Raw genomic sequence first — 24721 nt, 5'->3', positions numbered from 1 at the left:
TAAGACAAATCAAATACGACTAAACTACCCATTTCTCCTCATCCTCCATCCAGTAATGAGTTTTTTTTCCTACCCTCACCCATCTCATCAATTCAACCCAGTGCATTTCTCCATACAGGCATTTCTTCCATGTAGAGAAGAAGGTGAACATTTTTATTCCCCTCCTTCAGACAGAAATGAATCGATACATTTCCTTTGTTTTAATTCAACTCACATCACTCCATTAATTGTTGTCTCTCCCTCCACACCTCACGCCCCTTCCATCATCCCTCTCCCATTCGCCACCCCATCGCTATCTCTTCATTCTGGACCCATCTATCCATCTTTTTGTGTCCTTACACTCCAATGAGATGCAGGTCACGCACACGTTTTCTCTCCCCCGCCATGGCAGTGTTGGCGGGAGCAGCGACTAAGTGTGTCCCTGTCCGGTCTAAATCGGATTGATTAACGGCGTGCTGCTGTGGCAGGTCTCCTGAGGACCCCCCCTCCTCCTTCCTCAGACGACCCCCTCTACCACCTTCCTTCTCCTCATCCCCTTGCAGCATCCCTCCCTACCTCCAGATGCGTCAGGGCAGGCTATACCACGGCTGCAGGCTACGGTAATTGGTAGTCGGACAGCCATGGCAGCTCCCCCGTCTAATAGGTCCAACTCCTCAATAACTCCATACAATCACAATAAATGGGGGCACAGGATAGGCTACAGTGGTCAAATGGGCCCATGAAATACTAGCAGGAGGTCAGGATAACACACACTCACACGCACACTCCACCCTGAGAAGAGCCGCTCTCCTTCCTTTTTGTTTTTTTATGAATCTCAAGTGAACACCTGAGAAAAAAACCACATGGCATATGAGACATTTTGTTATTTTATACTGTTAGACTGCTTTGCTCTGAAGGGACTGAACAGCTCCCCAGAGGAGATCTAATAGGTTTTAGGAAAAATATAACAGTAAAGAGATTCTGACATCTTGTACATCCAACATCTGTCTGCATGGTTGAATGGCTGGATTCCCCTGATAGTATTTTCAGCTGAGTTACAGGCTGACAGGCTGCTGCAACTTGAAACATATAAGATTACAATTAAAACTGGTTTACTTCTCTACATGTGTGTGGACAGAGATAGGCAGCGTTTCAATTAAATGTTTAAAAAATAAGGTATAGTTTGTAACAACATAATTTAATATGCCATTTTATTCTCAAATAAGAGATATTTTATCCCCTGGTTTAAAGTGTTTTAAGAAAAAAACAGCAAAAAAGAAAAAAAAAAGATCTATTCACAGTCCTGTGAGGTGCAGCAATGTACTTGATGTGAACTACACCTCGTTTCATTTGTATGCCTCATGGCCAGGAGTTCGAGGAAAGAAACTGCTTTTCCCCTTAAGGTATGTAATGAAACTCTGATCAGATATTGCATGCTAAGGCAAGCTTGCTGAATAACACCAAAATACTTCAGGGGAAAAGAGCAATTAGTAAACAAAGATGCTCTGAAACTGGCTAATATACTTAAAATTATATAAACCACCTCTACATCCTGTGATGGAATAAGTCGATTGCTTCCCTCTCCTCCCCAGGAAGCTCAGGCAGGCTGCAGGAGCATCGCAGGAGCACAAGCTGTGCACAACATTGTAATCTGACAAGACCGAGTGAGGATGAGTCCTACACTGTAATTTGATCAGCTGTTTATAACTGTCAGCTGTCTGTTGATGTATAGCTAAGCCTTTTATCCTGAAAACAAAAACCCACTGCTCTGAAGTAACACAGTTTGGACCTTGAGTTCCTGCCTGTTTTACTGCCTGCCAGACACCATTAACATATTGCTCAGTTTAATAGTTATTAACATCTACACTCATTCTGCAAATATAAAGCATTCATTTAGAGTCAGAAAATTCTAATTAATATGACACATGCAACCAAAAACAGTTATTCTGGGCCAGAATAGAAATTTCAAAGGGGGACAAAGTGGCTGTAGCTGCTGTCAGAGAGGCAATTATTTAAATTTGGTATGTTTCCTTGATCTCTGATGACATATCATGGTCATTTTATGGTTTATTACTGTAAATGCATTGCAAATTTCTCCTTTAATGCACACAGCTATGTTATTTCAGTAAAGCTATAGTATTGTAATGACAACTATCATTTTTTTTTTTAAATGTATCATTATACCAATTATCACTGTTAGGACTAATTAATACTACCATCCACTGGAGGGCAGCAACGACGATCTGTAAACCACAATTTTATTGAGGGTTTAGGCAGTAGGACAGAAGAAGACCCACAGAAAGCTGGATATGTTAATCGAATGTTGCTAGTTAATAAATAACTATATGATGAACAGTCTGTATTAATCAATGATGAAAAACAAGCACACATCTCTTGAACTATCTCGTGCCACCGTAAGGTCAGGTGACGTCAGATCATAGATCTGGGAATAAGTGGCATTTATCTGCTACACCTGCTGTTTAAGGTAAGACCAAAGTAGTGACTAACAAGCCCATTTTAACTTTAGTAATTGAAATTGCATTATTAATTTGAGAAAAGTAACTTTACTTTGTAAGACACAACTCCCGACACTGTTAATAAAATATAACTTAAATAACTTGAAACTTTATATAAGTCAACAGTGACATTTGGTTTCACACAGGAAACAGACCCCAGTTTCCTGGATGAGAGTCCTGTGTTTTAACCATCCCTCCCTTTGTGGGTTCTCTCACTCTTTATACTGCTCCTGTCATAATTACTATGGCCTCTATGTGTCTTTGCCTAAGAATAAATGTACATAAGCTGCTTCCACAGATGGCCTATACGGCTGTTTTTCTGGTGAGGGCAGGCTCAAACCACCCAGCATGCACCTCAGACTTCACACCCAACCGTCTCCAAGATATCCTGATGAAGATATCAGCAGAGTTCATCATTTCAATATAGAAAGCTTAAGGTCAGACCATATTGCCTAAAATGTGATAATATCTGTTTGCGTATAGAAAGTATTTTTGTATTTTCAAATTACAAATTACTATTTTGATGTGAGCATGTATTTGTAATTAGTAACATGGTACTTTTTGATATATTTGCGCCCATCTCTGTGTGTGTGGACAACATCATTACAATCCCTCCTATTAAAATATGTGATTAAAATGCATGCAGCACATTAAATAACGACTGCTGGGGTCTGCCTAAAGCTGCATCACCCTCATTTAAGGGTCATAACAAAAGTTGCAGCAGTGATATTTACACCACCTCATTGAAATGGCCTTTTAAACATGAACATCAGCTAATTATATTTGCCAGCCAAAAGGACACAACGTTATTTATGGCTTTTTATGGTCGACTTCCCTATGAGACACGTAGGTTTACTTAGCCTTGACTCAGACAGTGGAGATGCTGACATTTAATGTGTTATGTTTATGATTAATTCATGGTCACGTTCTCCTCCTGTATATACAGTAACCCAGTGGACAAGTCAGCTATTTTATACATTTTATGCACATATTTTTAAGAGTGTGACATTTAAAATGTTATCACAGTCTGCATCACTATTATTGCCACCATGGAATATGATTTAATCATGAATTAACAGCCATACTCGGTAAAACAAAATTAAGAGGGAAAGGTAAAGGTTAAACTATTTGTTTATATTAAATACTTGTTGACAACAAATGAAAAAATGAAATTTGTTGAAAGAGTGCATTATTTAAGTAGTGGTGGAAAGTACATTTATTTAAGTGCAGTACTTGAGGTACATACTATATTTGATTGTTTTGTTTTTGTGCTAGTTTACTACATTTCAAAGAGAAATTTTGTACTATTCATTGTGTCATTCATTTGACTGCTATAGTTACAAATAACTTTTCAGATGAAGATTTTACATTTAAAACATTAATAAACTTATTAAAAAAAATACAGTGCAGTGATATGATTAAACTACCCACCTTTAACAAACGAGCTTAACCTCGACCAGCTACAACAACTTATAAAGTGATGCATCAACATCGACAGTGTAATAATTTAAAGATTTACTGGGGATGTAACAATATATTGAGGATCACCATATCACAATAAAATAAAGTATCAATACTGTACTGGACTCTGACAATATCTACCGCTATATTACATGGTTTATCACTATTATTATTTTTTTTACTTATTTTATTCTATATGGACTGCTACCGACTGACATATAGATAATATATAATTCAAATATCCATTGCCAAAGACAATTCACACCATTCTTTCTGCATGTGCTACTTTAATTTGATTTGATTTCAAAAGAAAAGCAAAAGCATCCAATTTATTATTTGATATGTCCCTAATAATGATATATAATTCACTGGAACCATATCTCTACAGAGAGCATACTTTAACTGTGATACCGTGGATTTAAAAAGATAATGAATGTAACTTACTTTATTATATATATATATTTATTTTATTTTTATTTTTTTCCCTAAAACATACATATTTTACTTAAAATAAATTGTATTACCTTGATTGTTGTGAAGTTCATACTTTTTCTTGCCAAGTGAGCTGACACACACACACACACACACACACACACACACACACACACACACACACACACACACACACACACTGTGCTATTACTTAAGCAGAATTTTGAGTGAAGGACTTTTACTTGTAACTGATCATTTCTACATGTTTTTCCATGTTTTGTACTTTTCCTTATTTTAAGGATTAAAATACTTCCAGTGGATTAATATATTATAATTTCTCAGACCGAGGTCGACCTGCACTGTGACATTGCAGAGCTCTGTGACACTGAAACCAGCACAGATGAATCTGCAGGTTCGGCTGTCGGCAACAATCACTATGAAACCTTGTTTTCTTAAAGTGGGCAGGAGGCGCTGGGGCTCTGGGAGTAAAAACAAGAGGGAAAGGCAAATCAGGATTATTGTCAACAACAGCAGAGATTGATAGCGACAAGGGAGTGAATTTCTGTCTGTTGGCCCAACGCTGTTCTGACTTGATCTGCTGCTGTTGGGGAGGAGGGAGACCCGCGGGACAATAGAGAAGATTACACTGCCTCCACTTTTCATTAGGGGGGCAACATTAAATGGGCAGAGAGAGGCTGGGAAAAGGTGGGAGAAAGAGAGAGAGGAAATTTACAGCAGAGAAATAATTCACAGACGGTGCTAAATGCTCAATAAAATCTACATTTTCAGCTGTGTGCCACTGATTTGTGTGACATATTTAAGGGCTGACATACTGTATTTCACATTTATTTAGCAAGACATGTTCATTGTTTTATCTTTTTTGTATATCAGCCCAGGTTCATTATGTTTATGTCTGTGCATTGTCTCAGAGGGAAAATCATGTAAGGAGGGAATGGACATGGTTGGACAGTATTTGTAATACAAGTATTTAAAATATGAATTAAAACTACAAAATACGAATAATTTTTAATTTGGTGGTATTTTGAGGGGAGTTCATGATGCTACGTTATAGTTACAACACTACACACTACACTATAATAATATAGCTATGTCTGCTTTAAAGCTACGGTAGGCAACAATGTTTTAGTATCATTGAGAAATAATAAAAATTATAACCTCTCAGCATATTGTGCTGAGAGAGCACTAGATTTCTGCACCTCCTTTTCACTCTGTTTTTAGCATTTGGCCCGTGACGGTAGACTTAAACGAATCACAGATCATCTCAGATCGGGGCCTCCTATTGGCTATTGGCTACTAGTGCAGCTGTGCGTGCATGTTGTTCGGTGAGACCCTGAATCAATGACAGAAACTCCTGCAGGAAGAAGTGCCATAAAACATAATTATTACACAAAAAAAAATCTTAAAAAGAGCTCATGAGTTTGCAGGAGAGCAGAGAGAGAGAAGTTTTGAAAAGTCTATTTATGTTCAGCTCTCAGGACTTCTGTAGCTTCACACTGAATCTTCATGTTTTGAAATGCAGTTTCTCTCCTTTCTTGCTGTTTGCACTCTCAGGTATTTGTTTCATTACACACAGTTGTCTGTCAGCCCATACTCATTCACAACTGCATCAGTAAACTGTTGGTAGAATGGACTGGGGACTGAAAAAAACAAAACCTAACTTAGATGAGACTCAACAATCAACTGTTTTTAGGCTTTCTACCTACTGGAATTCGGAGTTCAATTAATCAGGAACTGTAAAAAGTAGAATCACAATACTTAAGGAAACAAGTTTTTCCTCCCACCCATTAGTTTGGCTAATTAGCCAGCTATCTGACTTCCCTACAAACACAGTATGTCCCTGCTACATTGCAATAGTGACATTACCTTTAGTTACGTTGTTGAAACATTACAACACAGATATTCAATGGCATTTTTCTAACATCTGTTCAACATCATGTTCATGAAATTTCTTGTACTTAATATAATGACTTTACTGTAACGTTGGTAAGACATCACATTTCCAAAAATGGAGAAAACGTTGGGACAACTTACCAGCAATGTTTAAAATCACAAAAGAAAAAGATCCGTTTTTCAAACACATGATTCATATTACATTCTTAGCATTAGCCACTCGATGTGACTTAGTGAGGACACTAAAGAAATCTCTCTGGTGAGGTCACTCCCAAAAGCAAATATTAACCACATACAGACTGACCCAGACAAATGGGATTAAAAAGACAATTTTGAAATATACCAAAAGTAATCCAAAGTATTTAGAAGACTTTACAGCTACTACAAGGAACTTGCATTTTTTGTTGATTTTTGAGCCCCTGTGGACAAAAGAGTTAGTGTTTCTTTTGCCATAACCACAGAATATAACATCACAAAACCAATTATCTAAATAAAAATCTCCTGCTTCTTTTTAACTGGCTGTAACTTTGCCTTGGAAAATGTAAACACAGGCTCATTTCATCTGATTTCAGAGAGAATCAGACCCAATGGTAGACATTAAGGACTATATAGAAATAATCAATCTTCTCCTGGATGTTTTCATTTGTTTATGTAGGCCATATAGAGACATCAGTATTTAACTGAGATAATTTCATAACCAGTTCATAACAACTCCTTGTAGTAGCTTTAACCTGAGTGATTTAAAAAATTATGTTTCAGGGCATGTATTCAGTAACCTATTGTAGAATACATTTTTAGTGGTAATTTTAAGAAGTAACCCTTCCAGTATAGGGCGTGGGGTAAGTGGAAAAGAAGGATACATAGTGAAAAAGAGGAGGGTGTGAAAGCAGAAATTTGGATAAGGACGCACAGACGGCTGAGCAGCTGCATGCACTTTTAACAGTCTAAGCACAGGATTCGGGTAAAGGAAGCCAAAGTTGAGAGGGGCTTTGAGTGATGTGAGGGAGCGTGTTGGATAACAAACTGATCAAGCATGCCTGCTTCAGAGGAGGCGGAGGGAGGGTGGGGGTATAAATGAGGTTGGGGAGGTGGGCTGTCCATGTAGTGTGTTATTTTTTCAGTTTTGTTTTGTTTCACAGTGGTGCCTTGATCCTCTGGTAATAAAACTGACAGGATTCATTCACTGTGATGTACAGACCTCTCAGAGCGGAGCGAGGCGATTGAGATGGGGTCTCTTAAACTTACCGGAGGGACCTCTAAGGGTGAACTGGGAGGGAGAAGAAGGGCAATTGAAATGGCCCTTTTTTGTAAAAAGCCGCTGTGTTCTCTCTGCCTCCATCCATGTGTACCAGCCTGAGGTATCCTGTTTCTATTATACAGGTTGACATGTAACCCCTCTCCTGCACTGCAGACTCACACACTAATTGGCATGCAAGATGTTAATATTTTGCCATGACACTCAAGACCCAAGGTGTCAAGATGTTGATTAGAAAGTCTCTAATTGGCTCTAGACTGAAACCTTTGAGGGTAGAGGAGGTGCTCTAATTGGATATAAATGGGTTCTGTGGACGGTCTACCTGCAGAGCATCAGCTAGAGCACAGCTTCAGCTCTGAAGTAAAATGATACCATTCCTCTATGACATATTGTTTACTGTCTTATATTAACTCCCGTACACATAGAGAGTGAAGCATGCAGGCACGCAAACAGCACTCATTCATCATTTAAAGCCTATAGATTTGTGACTTGAAATAGTAAAAATGCATATATGGTATCAAAGTTGAATGTCTCATTAAGCAGCCTTAAAAATCTGATTGAATTAAATATCCATAACAAGAGATGGCAAGTTTAAAATATGTATTTAATTACTTTTGAGGATTCTGTAATTTGCATTTCGCTGGGCAGATAAAAACAAAATACTAACTAAGACCCTGTATTTGTGTATTTGAAATACTTACAGTCTTAAATAGGTTTTATTCTCAAATAAGACACATTTTTACCCCCAAGTTTAAACTGGAGAAACAAACAACGTAATCACAGTCTTGGGCTGAATGTAAGTGAATCATGTGATCTGTCCTGTCAGGTCCAGCGACACACTCATTGCAAACGACCATATTTAATTTGTTCTCCTCGTGACCAGTAGCTTGAGGAAAGAAGTTGTTTTGGCGTTTGGCGAAAATTCCCACAAAGATGAAAGTATGTAGTCAAAAAATGATGAGATATTTCTAAGGACAGCTCACTGAATGCCACTAAAATACAACAGAGCAACTAGAACTGAAGTGGCCAAATAGAGTATTTGATGTACAGCAGCCCAAAAGACTTTTTCCCATGGAAATTTCTATTCTTAATATAGCGTATGCTTAAACGGTTATTGATTTTTTCAGGTGGACATTTTTTGGCTGAAGTGGCTAAAATACCTTTGGCTGCTGACCCAGTCTACTGCATTTTAGCTTCAGTGCCCCTCTCTCCTTCTTAAAATTGTGGCCATGCCGGCTGCCATCTAATACACTGTGGATAAGTACCTCATACAGCCCCACCTCAAACAATTTAAACTCTCCCTTTAATGCAGAAATGTTACAAATCATAGCTTTAATTCTATAATAAATGTCTGACCATGATCATTCCTATTTCAAGCCCTATATCAGAGCACAAACACTTAAATGACTACATTTCGAATTAGAATTAAAACTAGTTCGAAGTCTATTGTGGATCCGGGTTTCTGGTGGCTTTAAAAAAATGTGAATAATCCACTGTACATTGTACCCTAATTTATGTTAGCTGCGCCACTATCAAACGCTGCTGAAACACTGCTGTTTATGAAAGAGACAAAATCCTGCTTCCTTGATGAGGAGAAATAATTATATAATGGGGAAGCAAACGGAGAGCACAACAAAGGCATGACAAAGCACAGTAACAACCAGCCGAGTCGTTTAAGTCAACACAATATAATGGTCTCAGCCATTATAACAGAAACATAAAGTCAAATAATGGCTGCCTGCATAACAGCCACAGAAATGTGTGTGTGGAAGGCAAGACAAAAAAAGACAAGAAGAGAAAACAAGGGTAAGCTGCAGGATATATGAGAGGATTCTTTCTGCTTGCTCCACAAGAAATGCTGTGTGAAAGGATGGACTTTTATCCTTCGTCACAAAATGTTCCCTATTATAATGATGACACTAAACCAATGTACCACACAGAAAATTAGTCCTGATTATTAATTATTCTACCAACACGCATACACAACTGTTGGAGGGGGGAGAACACAGTTCCCAAAGTGCCAAAATAGAATAAATTTGAAACTGTCTAATAAAGTGCCACATGAGGCCCATATTGACACCTTGTCTGACATATTTAATTAGCAGCTTCCACCTCTCACAGTAGCCACATCACACCTACCTACTGGAGGCGAGCTGTTCTTCTTCTAATTGAGTCCAAGCTTGTCATCACCACAACTTTTAACTGGTGTATTTAATTATCTAATTTGCTGATAGATCTCATTAGTTATTTTTTTTTATGTACACACTGTACTTAATTCTTGAGTTTCAGTTCAAGGTACATAAAAAACCAATGATGTGTAGAGTGTTGACAGTCCACTCATCATTGTTTGCAGAACACCCAGCAAAAAAGACACCAGTTGTCTGCTTGATCCAAACCCTTATTCATAACCTTGCAGAAATTACTACACCTTTAATAAAACATTAACCCATTCACTATAATAAAAACCAATCCGTGCACCTTAATCAGAACCTACTCATCTGTTATTCTAACCTGGATGCTTTTAGTCAAAAGCTTAATTCTCCATGTTTAATGACCAACCATGACAACTTGTGGCTGATATTGTGTCTGTGTGTGTCCTCATGGTAAAACGTGGTCCTGGATATACCTGCTGTAGCACAGAAGCAGTTTTGAGTATTTTGCCAGGTGTTTATGTCATTAGACAGCCCTGTGAGTGTGATAGCATCACAACTGTGCAAGATGCAGTCATGAAACTCGTAGCTGTGATCAAAACACAGCCGGTTCATTTTTTTTGTTTTTTTAATCTCCTGGATCTGTCACATGGGTTTCACCTCTGTCCCACCCCTTTAGTAGACTAGCAATCTTGAGTTTGTTCAAACTAATGACTGAAGTGAACATGGCAAGTTTCAGACAAATTAACTTTAGAAAATTAGAACTTTAGAAATGTAACTTTGTTTGACATCTGTTTCTGTCTCAGGAGCAGACTCTTCACAAACTTTGTTAACACACTCTGGTGAGATCTGGCAACAGACATATGCTCTAGAACAATATCGAGCACACTAAGATACCAGATAAAAATGAGCTGCAGATTAAAGTATTGAGTGTACTGTATGTGCTTTCATCCATCCACACTATGTTCGCAATACATCCAATACGTCTGACCACGCAGGAGACAGAGTGTTTACCATTTCATACTATTGGTGAATGTACTAATGTAACGCATTATACCATCTCTGATCAAAACTTGTGTGTATGTGAGTGTGTCATCATGACAAAATGTGGTCCTACTACTGTACACCTACTGTAGCAGGAGCTACAACAAAAACAGTTATATGTCTGACTGCCTGTGGACAGATTTGCCAGTGTGATAACGCCACAATCATGCAAGATGCAATCACAAAACTTTACAAGTGTGTAGATCAGAACAAAATAAAGCCTGAGTCAATAATTGGTGTGGTCTGACCATTGAGTACTGAGCACTCATGTAATCATATTATAATGACAATTCAACACTCTTGGGTCGGAACCATTCACTCTAAATAAAGACAGACGCCGCATCTCCACATCCTCCCATTAAACAGAAATAAAGATAAAATATCCTGGATATGAGTGATGGCATCTTGCATGAGTCTGGACAGTGGTGATATTGAGCCGTGACGTGAAGTCCCCCTTTCATAGCGTTAAGTATCTTGTTAAAACCAAGCTTATTAGGAAAAAATAGAGATAAGAACTAACTTAAATGAAATAAAGCATGTGAGAAAAATTCATTTGACGTGTACTGTAGTTTGGCCAATGTCCCATGTGTTCACACTGGGGAGGCGGGGTTTTTTGCCTATACTGCAGCCAGCCACCAGGGGGCGATTAAGATGTTTTGGCCATCTTTATGTATGACAGCGTCAACATTTTGACAGGCATCGTGGGAGTTAAAGTATTTTTTAATTAGTTTTTATTTTTATTTAATTTTTTATTTTTTTGTTTTAAATTCAGTTTAGTTCCAGTTTGATTCCAGATTGGGTTTGCTCATTTCACTTTAGTTTCTATTGTTTAAAAATGTTTAGGTTTAGTTCAGTTTTTATGAGTTTCACTGTTGGTTTTATTTGTTTATTCCTATATGTCGGGGTGGGGGTATTTGTCAAGAGGGAAAGTTCACAACAGGTATTATAATAGACACACAGCACTGTTATATTTTATTTCATTTTGCCTTTATTTAACCAGGCAAGTCAATAAGAACAAATTCTCTTACTTTGTGAAGGCAGTTTGCACAGGCACTCACAATCATGTTGACATCCCAGTCACATATGACCAGTGCCTCCTCAGGCTTGTTGCATTGACAAATTAGACCAAACTGACAAAGATTAAAACTAAAGGCATTTCTTGAATATTTCTATTTTATTTTAGTTAGTCTTGTAAGTACACAGTGTTGTTCCAATTAGTTTTTGTTTTTTCTTAAGTCTTTACACCTCACATTTTTAAGTCTGAGCCACATGTCAGAGCGTTTTGTTAAGCTTTAATAAGGCACAGGTTTGTCCACCAGTCTCATTCTCCAGTAGGTCAGATCCAACCTAATGCCACTGCCACATAATGAGGTTACCATGTGTCAACCACCACACTGATGTCATCAAAACTATTGTGTGTGTGTGTGTGTGTGTGTGTGTGTGTGTGTGTGTGTGTGTGTGTGTGTGTGTGTGTGTGGGCACTACAGACCGACCAGCTGACCACCCAGTCCACCCCATATTGGACCAGCTATAAATATTCATACTCCCACTCTGTGCTCATCACTGTAAAGGGCAAAGTACATATTGGTGGTGAATTATATATCCATTGAAAAGGTCATCTACCTCAACACCAATCTTTTGATGAGTTATGGGACACAAGGAGTGAAGACGATTCTTTGCATTGAGTGATTCAGCTCTACAAACTTGCACATCAGTGACACATCTCAGTAACCGACAGTTAAGACGAATAGCAGTCTGATTTGTTTCATTTATGTCAGTCATTATGTCTGGTTACATCTCCCTTTTCCTCAACTCGTTCCTTGACCAGAGGACAGAGGACGCTCTCATGTTGCCTTTTCTCTCATCGTCCTCTGTCCATTCTCCTGTGAACATCCATCCATCTCTCCCTCTGTGTGTCAGCCCACTTGTCTGTGTCCTGCCTGTCTCTTCAGTGATCCCTCCTCAGGATGTGTCTTATTCTCAGCTCCCTCTGACAAGACACTGATCAACAACATGCATATCAGTCTGACAATGGTTGTACACACACACGCACATGCACGTAAATACACGAACACACACGCACATCCACCACCCATGCTGCTAGATGTTATTGTGGCTTATACCAGAAGTCCTGTTAAATCAAGCAAATGTTCTGTTTTCTAAGCTAATATTTATTGGCTATGCAATTGTTGTGCCTTCAAAGCATCAAGGGAATTTAATATTGGCATATAAGTCATTATGAAATATACTTCCACATCCTCATACTGTATTTTTCATCTCTCTCTGTCTCATTTTTTAATTTTTATTTTTAACTAAAATAAGTTTTATGAGCAGTCTGCTGCCACCACTTTAACTGGTCAACACTGAGGAATAAGAAACTGATTTTTTTTTTTTATTATTCTTTTTTTTTTTAGAAACTGAAGGAAGCAATGAAGGAAACAACCTTCAGTTGCAATGATGCTGGAGTCATGTTTCTTGATGTGCTAATCTTACTGCACTTCACAGTCTTTATATATTATACATGTATAATATTAATATTATACATGTATAATATTAATATTATACACATATATACATAAATACTCTAATATTTTATAATATTTTTATGATATTAGAATTAAGTACTTTTGTAAAAATGTACTTAGATTAAAGTAAAAATTATGTATTAGTAAAAATGTTACTGCATCACATTTTGTAAATACTTTTCCCCGAATAACAACGAGCAACCTTGGGGGGAAAAAATTACATTGCATTATTTGTGCTTTCCCAAATAACATATTCAGATTTGGGTGTATTATTTCCAATAAGAATAGTTTGAAATTTTGGGAAATATGCTTATTCACATTCAATTCTGCTGTCATGTCTGTATGGTTAATATGTAGCAGGAGAAAGCATCCTGCTAGCTTAGCTTAGCATGATAGCTTGGCATATACCTCCCCCTAAAATTGCATATTGTCATCATTGCCATTTCCAGATGTTACTGAGATATCACATTCACAAGAATGGAATGGACGTGAGGTCACAATGACACTGACCTTTGACCACCAAAATCTAATCGCTTCATCTTTGAGTCCAAGTGAACATGTGGACCAAGTTTGAAGAAATTCTGTTGATGCGTTGTTGAGATATCACATTCACAAGAATGGGATGGATGGACTTAAGGTCACAGTGACCTTGAACTTTGACCTTTCACCACCAAAATCGAATCAGTTCTTCCGTAAATGCAAGTTGACTTTTGTACCAAATTTGTGGAAATTCCCTCAAGTCAATCCTGAGAAATCATGTTCACTAGAATGAGGCAGATATGAGGTTGAACTTTGACCTTTGACTGCCAAAATCAGTTCATGTCCTTAAGTGGACATGTATACCAAGTTTGAAGAAATTCTGTCCAAGATGTATGGACAACCTGAAAAGGAGGCAACACAAGGCACACAGCAGGGACATGGTTCTGCTGTGTGGTCTGGTGGTTCTCTGCCTCTGGGGAAGTTTGGGGCATCATGACCTGTGTAATTCCACTCTGAGTCTTCAGTCCTTGCACTGCTTTAGACACGGTTGTCTCCAGCCGAATGACACTTCAGGTCTGACAGTCCACCGTGGTCTAAAATGTCAGTTTGTCTTGCGTTCATTCCCTCGGACAGGACTGGTCCACTTGTGGTTCATCTGCCATTCAGATCTGTATTTGGATTCTTTTTATGGTAAGAGTTTAGCTGGAGGTGTTCTCTGACATTTTTAAATACTGTGCATCTGAGTCTCCGTAACCAGGGCAACAATGATGTTAAGAGACAACTTGCCTGTCATTCTAGGTGTCATTCGCTTACGGGAATTCGGGTTTAGCCTAATACTTCTCTGCAATGTCTTGTGAAACTCTTTTTTATGTAGTTTCATTATCTCTCATGTCATTCAAAGCATGTGACAGTGTTTTGTAGCCATCTGAGTAGGGTGCACGTGAAAATAGGGGACAAATTGCATCCCATACTGACTCAGTGTATTCTGTTTCTCAACATGAAATAATCCTGTATCATACGTCGGACTGGGTATTGGCACTGAAGTTATGGTCAGTGAAAAGTGATTTAGAGTTGTATACTAACATCTTTTAAAGGATCTATGCTACATAACAAAATTAATATAATAATATAACATTACTTTCCTGTTGAGGATTTAGTTAAGTAATCTAATTATTGTTTATTTAATTGTTGAAAATGTTCCAGTAACTTGCCATACATTGTTCATTAGTGAGCTTTTGAGGCACTGGTAGGTGAACACTTAGTGAAGAGCCAAGCTAGTTTCCACTTTTTGTGCTAAGCTAAGCTAACCGACTGCTGGCTCCTGCTACATACTTCACCATACAGACTACAAGAAGTACAAGAAGAGGACTACAAGAACTACTACATGAATAGTATCAATCTTCTTATTTACTTAACTTTTTTCCCAAAATGACAAACAATTTCTTCAATACATGCTCTCATATTGTTGTCTCACTATGGACAAATCAAATTTACATGAACAACTTACCCATTCAAAAAGTCTGTTACAGTACTAATAATACAGTAATGTGCTATTTAATGTCTTTGTAAGTATCTCAGTTGACAAACTTTTTCAGTGTTATTCTCAAGGTTTTTGTCATTGACCTCGCTGGTTCGCTCTGCAACAAGAGCACTTGTCTATTAACAGAAAAAAAAAACAGTGGGTGCAATGAAACTGTGAGGGCAAGATCAGCACTGAATTGGGTTAAATAATTTAGTTGGTGGAAAAGATAATTAATGGGGAAGGAGTCAATAGCCAGTGTGGACGATAAAAGTGTATGCGTGTGTGTGTGAGTGTGCGCGCACGCGTGTGTGTGTTTAAAGGAGGGGCACAGGTGGAGGGGAGAAGATCTCATCTAAAGGCTATGAAAGATTTAACAGCAGGAGGAGACAGGAATGACAATGTCTGTGAAGGCACGCAACAAACCAAGTCCCCCAATTATATCTGGCATTTAACTGTCTGTCCTCTTCACTCTGCACTTTATGCACATCCCGTCAAATCAATGAAATAGCAAATAACTATTTTTATGGACTTGATCAGTCACAAAAAAGATCTACAGTATAATTATGTGTGTATGGGGGAAGTCTTTAAAACCGAAGCAGTACGAAAATAAGCTTATTTTGCACTGAACATGACAGATGACACAACATGATTTATCCATAGCTGTTACCATGTCAGTTCACAAAATATCTCAAAACTGTTACAAAATATTCCAGTTAAATTACAGTTAAAGTTTTTTTTTTTAAATGGTGCAAGTAAGAGCACATTCCAAGAAATAAGGGATTCAGTTTTTTCATGAACTATTGCACTTATTTAAAAATCTGGCTTATCTGTGTAATTTTATACAGAGCCAGATTGATGATTTTTTTTTTTTTTTATCAGTGATTTGTTGGACTGTGCAGCCATAGTACAGGTATGCTTTAGTTTTCATACCAACATGCCAAGCTTTGTGTTTCTAGCTTCCTAAACAGATGGATTTTCTGATTTTCTCTATATTGTATTCATGTTTCCATTGGGTTTAAGTCTGTTCATCAGGCAAAACAACCAGTTACTAGATGTGAGAAGAGAAGAGAAGAGAAGAGAAGAGAAGAGAAGAGAAGAGAAGAGAAGAGAAGAGAAGAGAAGAGAAGAGAAGATTGTGGGTTGTTTTGTCAGAATTATGTAAGTATTTCACAGATTAAAAGATTAATCGAGAGGGGAAATCATTGTTAGCAGCCGAAATTTAATCATCTCGTCTGGATCCAGATCTGCACAAAGTAGGCTTTTTATTGTGACTGACAATCATGGGATATGTTCCAGTTATGGTTCATACAATAGATTAAAAATTAACCTTGCAATGTTAAGCTATGTTAAATTTGACACCAAAAATGATGACAATGATTATTTCTTGGCCTTAATTTTGTTCAGAACAAATAAGTGCAATCAGGGTGCAGAGGTGGTGAAGCTTCAGTCAACCACTGTAACAAGCTTTGATATCCAGTATCAGGTGTCATGTTGGGAAAACCAAGAAGTCCTGGATCTCCTTGAACCAACTGCTTCTTGAATATGGTGCAGGTTTTATATGGTGACTGACAGAGGAGCGTCCACAGATGTAATGCATAAACCTAGACAGGGCATGGCCGCTCAGTCTTGCCTGAGATTTTTCCCTATAGCTACTTGCAGAGTTGGAGTTGATCCTTGGAGGTTTTATGTTTGAAAGACTTTCCTAGAGCTGAGAAGAGTGATCTTAAAAGTTTGTGACGTCATCACCATGTGAAGTCTCTTGGCCAAGTGGGAACACATGGGTGGGGACAAAGGGAGAAACACTACTGCACATGACCAGTGGGCTGTATCTCCAGGAAGTAAAACCCAAAGCTAGAAAACTTTTTTAGCTTAAGCACCAGTCAACCAATTCTCCCTGAGCTGAATGGGCACCATGTTTGCATGATGTATTCGGTTCATTAAAGTACATCTATGGGAGCATGACTGGTCCAGATTTGAACATTTACATCAGTGATGTCACACATTTTGAGAACAACGCACCAGGCTCATACAACAAAACTGTAAAACTAGGCATTGCTTATCATATTCTCACCTCAAATGTTTTCAAAAACACAATTAATGTACTGTTAAGCAGTAAATCGAGAATGCTTGCAACCAGGCTGATATTTTTCTGAAAATAGATCAAGCACACCCCAATTTGCATGTGTCACTCAGCGCTACATTACATTTCATTGCTCTGATTGGTTGTAGGTCTATCCAATGGTCAGAGGCATGGGCCAAACAAATACATTTTTCTCAAACATTATAGTTCTTATTAGGCTCATGTGTGTTCAAGTGTTGCTTTTTCTGATTAGAGCCATGCACATGACTGAGTTGGCTGGCTGTGTGGGTGGGAACTTGATATTGTGACTCCAAACCAGATCACTACTGCACAGACTCTGCGGCTACAAATGACGACACCAGCATAAGATGGCTGCAATCATACCTGGGATATTCTGGCTTCAGTTTGATACAATGAGAGGAGGTGGAGCCACATCATCATCATCAACAGCAACAGTAAAGTTAGCAAGAGCAAGTAATGAGAACTATAAGAAAATAAGCATTCAAGAACATAAAACAGGGACTGTGGTGCTCTGGTTGCCTAATGGCTTAAAGACTTATACCACTTAATTACAATGTTCTGTGTCTGATTCAGGCTGGGGACCTTTCTTGTTGCATGCCATATGTTTTGTGATAATTTTGACAATTTTAAGAATTATATAAAATCAAATGTTGTAAATTTTGCATGTTCACATAATAAAGAACAACTTGAAACGGTGCATTTTTCAAATGGGCTCAGTTCAAACTGTTAAGCTGTCCCCTGTTGAATTCTTAGTCGCACACTTAATGTATTTACCATTTTTTAAGATATACAGTCAGTAAAGCATATCAATGAAGAGCAGCCACTGATGTGCCATCAAACACTCAACCTGCTTTGATTTGGCTCGTAACAATGCAAAGCATGTTTGTTCTTGTTCTTCTTCTTCTGTGGTAATCCCCAGGACGTCACTCTTCTGTTCTGCTGCACACATGTCAGAATCAGAGCTCCTCAGCAGAGCGAGGGCTTAGTACTTCAAGCTTGTCACGGATCTCCAGATGGAAGCATTCAACGCTTTTTTCCAGACATTTATACTTGTTTATTTATTAGAGTTAAAGTCAGAGTTCCTCAGAGGACAGTAGCCAGCTGTTGTATTTTGGCTTTGTTCCATCGAGACGTGGAGGATTGTTATCCTCTTGATCGCTTGGCTGTCACTCCTCCCTCTCTCCTTTTGTTTGCAAGTTGTACAATTAATTACAGTTTTCCGTGTAAAGCAGTTCACAGTCCCATCTCTGTTTCTACTTTCATCCTGCCTTCCTTTCTTTTTCTGTGTCCTCCAAAATAAATCAACTTTAAAAAAAAACACTTTCTGAACATTTTCTGATCAAACTGTATTATAAAACACAGAGTTCTCCTCCATACAAGAGAAAAAAAGTATAGTTCTGCTCTAAGTAAACAGCTTTTTGATTCTTTCTGGTATATTTTAGAACCTTAGTTTCAGACTTTTCTTTGTCTAGAACGTCATCATGATGCTCTCAACGCTCTATGCTCTATTGTTAAGTCAAACTATTGCACAATACCGGTAACACCTGTGCAATACAATGCAGTCCAATTCAAGAGCCCTGCAATAAATCCTGCCTTTGTGATGCTTTTATTATTACATTGTCAGAGAGATGTTGTTTAAGACAGTTTTTAGAATGTCCATTCATTTATAGTGTTGTACCAAGAAAAATGACAGCGTCAGTCATCAAATGCACAAAAGTGATATAGAGTGTGTTTATGTTCAAGTGACAAAGTCCTCCAGCATCTGTAGGCATTATCTTGATCCTCAGGAGAAAAGTGGGAAGCTGCGTGAAAATGTTTTAAGTAGAGCTACAAAAGTTTGCCAATTAATTGAAAGAAAATTACTCACCAAGTATTTTGATAATCGATTAATCCTTTAAGTCAATTTTCACTCAAAGATATCAAACATTTACCGACCCTAGCCTCTTAACTGTAAGGTTTAGTAGTAAAGGAAAGGTAAAGTAGTATAAATATTAAATCAGATTAATTGATAATTAAAATAATCATTAGTTGTAGGCCTATTTCAGAGGGAGGCAGATGGACAGGTCAACACTGGACTTTGACATGAGAGACTGCTGTTGTACTTCCCTTTAGATGTTAACAGTAAATGCTGTTTTTTGGTAATCCTGACCATGATTCTTCCCTAACCTTAACCTAGGTTATGTACTGTATCCCTGCCCATTCTGCGTACAAGTAACATGACTTTAGACTTTAAACTTTGAAGTGGATGCAGTAAAATGTCAGATGACATAATATAAAGTCCTAGGACATGGGATGGTTGGATGAGTCACACAAACACAGGACAAAGTAACATATGTGTTACATGATTCACATCATGTGACTTACTTTACTTATGTCACATGACATATTTTACCACAAACTATGATCTTTTCCTAAACCTAACCAAACCATGACCATTTCACAACATTAACCAAATGTTTATTTTTGTTACCATAAATACAAAGTCACCTGACTATGGATGCTGATGAAGGTCATATGACTATCCATCTGTTCTCCATAGAAGTTACTAAGAAGGATTGATGTATCATATACACACAAAATTTAAACTATAAAGGTTGTGTTATGTAGTGTGCAAATTGAAGCGACCAGGTTGTGAAGGAATGGTATGAAGCCCTGGCCATCTCTCTATCCACACTGCTCGCCAGAAAATTGCTCCTACGACTCTGGGAATCTGAGAAACCCCCAGTGTTTGATATGTGGCTGAAGGTAATGTGTTACATCCAGAGAAAATTATATTTACTATGTCAAACAGAGAGGGAGTCTTTCAGAAAATCTGGGAAACTGTCATTAGTCTGATTGAAAAATGAAAGTGAATAGACTGATAGATTAACTGTGGCATAGTATCATAGGTCAATACCTTGTAACTTATGTGATGAATTATGTCTTTTTTTTGTGTCACTGCCAATGTCTTATTTTTATTTTTATTTGTTGAATTTCTTTGTTTGTCGGTATATTTGCTCTTCTGGATTTTTAAACCAGTTTTCAAAATCAATAAAAAGATATTGAAAAATCAGAAGACATGGGCTTGTGTAACCATGGCAACAAACGATCCCCTGACCCTCACAAATAGTTATTCTAAGCCAAATTCCCCCACCTTAACAAAGTTATTGTACCCAAACCTTCAACCAAACCTTTATTATAGTGGCGTGAGACAAGAAAACAGCTTTATTTAGGTAATTTTTGTGGTTTATATGTGTATTCTAACTATGTTTTGTAGTTTAATTTGACTTTCAGATTAATTTTTCACTAACTTGCATTATAAAACTGTTCCTGTTATTGTACCCACTGCTGTGAGTAATCCTGGATCAAACTTGTGTAAAAAAGATTTTCATGAAATTGTTTGATTATTTGCAGGTTGAGAGTTTGTTTCAAAAGGCTGAACTTTTGGATCACGTTATCAGAATGACATTTCATTCACACAGTCACACTCACCTGTCCGTTCTTCTTCAAGTCGGCCCACATGCTCGTCCCGTCCCCTCCTCTCATCAGGACATGGTAGGTGAAGTAGTAGATGCCGGGCAGAGGGCAGGTGAACTTGCCAGTACTTGGCTCATAGTAGTTCCCCACATTGGTCACCACGTCGTCAAACTTCAGTATCTCACTCCCTTCGTGTTGTTTCCGGAGGCCTGCGTAGAAGGCGATTTTGGGACTGTAGAAGGAGGGGCCGTAGCCACCGGGTCCTGGCCCTGGTGGACCTGGTGGGCCAGGCTTGCCAGGCTCTCCAGGGGGCCCTTTAGGACCTGGAGGACCAGGAAGTCCGGGGCTCCCTCTGAAGCCCTGTTTGCCCCTGCGGTTTGGGGAGTCTGGGGGCTGAGGAGAGACAGCTGTCAGCTCTCCCTGTGGGGGGGTGAAAGTGTCACACACCATCTTGCAGCTACCGAGCATCTCGTAATGCGTGCCCCCTCCTCCGGACCCTCCCCCCTTGGTGGTGTGGACCAATAGGGGAATGGCCACCAGCAGGACCAGAACCATGGCCACGCCGACTCCAGCCCCGATCACACGTTTCTTGCGGCTGAGCCGGGAGGCGGCCAGCGTGAGGAAGTCCTCCTCCCCCTTAGCTGGAATGGTTGTGCCGGCCAGGCTGAACTCTGGGTAGAAAGTTACTACTGGATCAAGAAGGTGGAAAATATATGATTGTGTGGGGCAGAGGAAGAAGAATTAGGGGGTTATTCTGGGAGCGGGACCAGCAAATCTCAGACAGGAGAAAATCACAAGTCAGGTGGAGAATGACAAATAGATTTTTCCATTTCTTGATGTTCAGTACATTTCTTTTGTATCCTTTTATTTTTAAATTTCCTCTGGTTCACAATGTGTGAGGGCTTTCAACCTATCTAAAAATAATACATCATTTTGGAAGCCTAAAATAACATAAATATTTTAAATTTATCAAAGCCGTTGAGATGTTGGATTTTAGGCAATTTTATTTTTTTATCCAGCTTTGTGGTTGTGGAGGCTTCAGTGAAAAGCTTTCAGTTGCTCAGGCGGAGAGCTGTCAGGTGGGGTCTACAGTATTCCCACTGGAGTTCATCTCATCCACCACATACTTGTCTGTCCAGGAATGAGTGGAAAAGGACGAGGAAACTGCGAAATCTCTGCTCTTTTCTTGCGTCCTTCCTCCCTGCTTGTGTTTTTGTTGATGAGCGCACACTTCTTTTTTATATATGTGTTGTTTTAGGAGCCTGGATTAGATTTGTCTCAGAATATACCCCTCCATTCAAAGTACAGATTTGTTACAGGTCATGAAAAGGCTAATTCGGAGGAAATTTGGACCGGCCAAATTGCAATGAACGTGGAAACTCTTGTTTTAAGTACAGCTTAGAGGAAGCAGGGAACATTTTATCACAGCATCTCAGAAAATCACTGAATCCATTGTAATCTAGAAAGAAAAAAAAGAAGACACACATAATTAAGTAAACAGTCATGAACTAACAAAACTAACAAATCCATTTGCTATGACACTTTTACTTTTAAAATGTAGAAGAAATGTAACAAATAAAGCACTTCATTTCCACCTCATTTTATAATTAATTAATATTCAGTTTTACATTCAGTAATTTAAAATACTGAAAAAATGTAATGTGCAACAAAAAGATTATTAATAGTGCCTTATAAGTTTATCTACACATTTTTTTTTTTAGCATTATTGATTTTTAAAAAAATCATACTTAATATTTAGACAATCTGTGTTCACAGATACATGTTGATATCATGACAGACCAATAGTCATTATGATACAAACTCAGTCAGTTTCTTTTAGCAGCAAAAATACTCATACTAATAAATACAAAACGGTGACTTGAATATTTAAAACTCGTCCTGATTCAATCAGAGCATTTCATTTGCAACTTTTGACAAACTGCTAAAAAACAAAGAAACAATCAAACAAACAAAAATACAAACTTACCTTTCTTCCTGTCCTTTTTTTTAACGGTTGTCAGTGTTTTTTCATGCTGCGGTTTCAGATGGAAACGCCGCAGGAAAAACTGCTCCAGCACGGGAGTGAAATCCCTCCAACACTGACTGACTGAGCGCTTTCTTTCACCGCCGCATCGGCTGAAGTTTGCGCTGCGGTGCAAAACTCAAAGTCCCACACTAATATTTAAACTTACAGCGTCTCGTCCGGGACTCCTGCAGGGTGCATGACCGGACCGCTCCGTCCTAAACCGCTCCAGGCAGCGCTCACAGGCAGTCCGAGCACACACGGAGGAATAAAACCAAGCACTTAAAATTATTCAAGGTGTCGTTGCGCTCCTCAGATTAAAATTACATATTCTGACGAGTTAGTTTGACAGACTTCCGGCGTGCAGAAATCATCCCGCTGCAGAGCGACTTTATTTGCAGAGCAACAGTTCACTCACTTGTTGTATTTTCCGTCCTGCTTCTCTCTCCTCAGCATCTGCCTACCATTGCTCCCCCCGCCCTCTCTCACACACACACACACACACACACACACACACACACACACACACACACACACACACACATTGATTCACCGTCCCATCCTGCGTGTGACCTTTTCACAAATCAAATGACTACATGTGTCTAATGGTTTAATCAAAGGGTGTCGTTTTCTGTTCAAATACTGAAGATTTGTTTTCAGTCAGACATATAAAAAAAGAATATGGTATTTACAAAGTGACTGTGGTGTTCTCTGGGGGATTAATAGCGTCCTTATTTGACAGTACACACGTGTCAGCAACTGTGATATGAGGAACATTTCAAGTATTTTAAAATAGTTTTCTCGTGGGATTGCCTCGGCAATTCCTCATTAAGGATGTGCTTCAAACAGCAAGTCATAAGTATGCTGTAGGGCTTTGCCATATATCGTCATTACCGGTTTCGCATGAACAGCAACAAAATTCCTGACAATTAGTATTATCGTTTCAAATTCAAGGCCATGATGTCATTTCAATATGATGACTGTGATCAGTTTAGCCACTGTAACACTGATATGAAATTTTCATACCGCTTCATCTCTAATCAATATTATTTCAGCTGCTATAATTGCTGCTATATATTGAATATCTCAGAATAGACTAAAAATCAGATCCTGACCAATATTATCAGCCTGATATTGGCCTATCACAGTTGATCAATATTGACTAATATGAATTTTTTTTTTCTTAATAGAACATAATGCAGATTGTTTTTCTTTGTTCCTTCCTCTTGAAGCTCTATTATATAACGTTTCAATATTAAAATGTCTAAAAACACTAGTTATATATATTTTGTTGTGTGAGTTGTGTACTTACATTATTTTAAATGTGTCCAACAATATTCACATACAGTGAAATCTGTAATTTATTCAACAGTGCATTTCCCGCTGGCTGGTGTTAGCTATTTGCTAGTTGCTATAACTTCCAGGAAAACACAGGATACATTGAATGCTAACGTGAATAAAACTTAAATATTATATTGTCAATGAACATAATTTCTTCCTGAGAGATATTCATTGGCAGTGGTGGCTGATAAAAAATGATGACCATGACCCCACTCACTCATCAAACTGTGCTTTATGTTATTATTTTAAGGAAAGAGAGACCCCTCGTGGCAGAATATGTTTTACATATAAACATTTTTAATTTATTTATAATTATTAAAATAGGAGTGAATATTTACTGAGTCATTTATGTGAATAAATTGTATTGTTAAACTGTAAAATATCCTGCCTCCATTACATACCTTTGTAGTGTTAACCACATTTAAGCCATCATTGCAAAAATTTACGAAAAAACAAATGTAGTCTATATAGAATATATATATAGAATATAGAATATTGGCCAATCAGTGATCAGTGATATTTTTT

General features: G+C 38.2%; 1 protein-coding gene across 1 annotated transcript in view; it reads right to left on the bottom strand.

Moving 5' to 3' along the window:
- Positions 1–23281, bottom strand: part of c1ql4b (complement component 1, q subcomponent-like 4b) — a 31232-nt gene extending 7951 nt beyond the window's left edge. Inside the window, exons 1-2 of the mRNA XM_084732967.1 lie at positions 22820–23281; positions 20848–22291 (exon numbers count right to left, since the gene is read on the bottom strand). Of these exons, the coding sequence (XP_084589093.1) occupies positions 20848–21387 (540 nt within the window). The 5' untranslated portion in view covers positions 21388–22291; positions 22820–23281. The remainder of the gene's footprint in view (positions 1–20847; positions 22292–22819) is intronic.
- Between the last annotated feature and the right edge of the window lie 1440 nt (positions 23282–24721).

The sequence above is a fragment of the Lutjanus erythropterus genome, chromosome 2 (assembly GCF_056507025.1).
Source record: "Lutjanus erythropterus isolate fLutEry1 chromosome 2, fLutEry1.hap2, whole genome shotgun sequence".
Taxonomy (NCBI): Eukaryota; Metazoa; Chordata; class Actinopteri; order Lutjaniformes; family Lutjanidae; genus Lutjanus; species Lutjanus erythropterus.
Note: the sequence above shows the minus strand (reverse complement) of the source record. Positions and strands in the feature narration are given on the sequence as shown.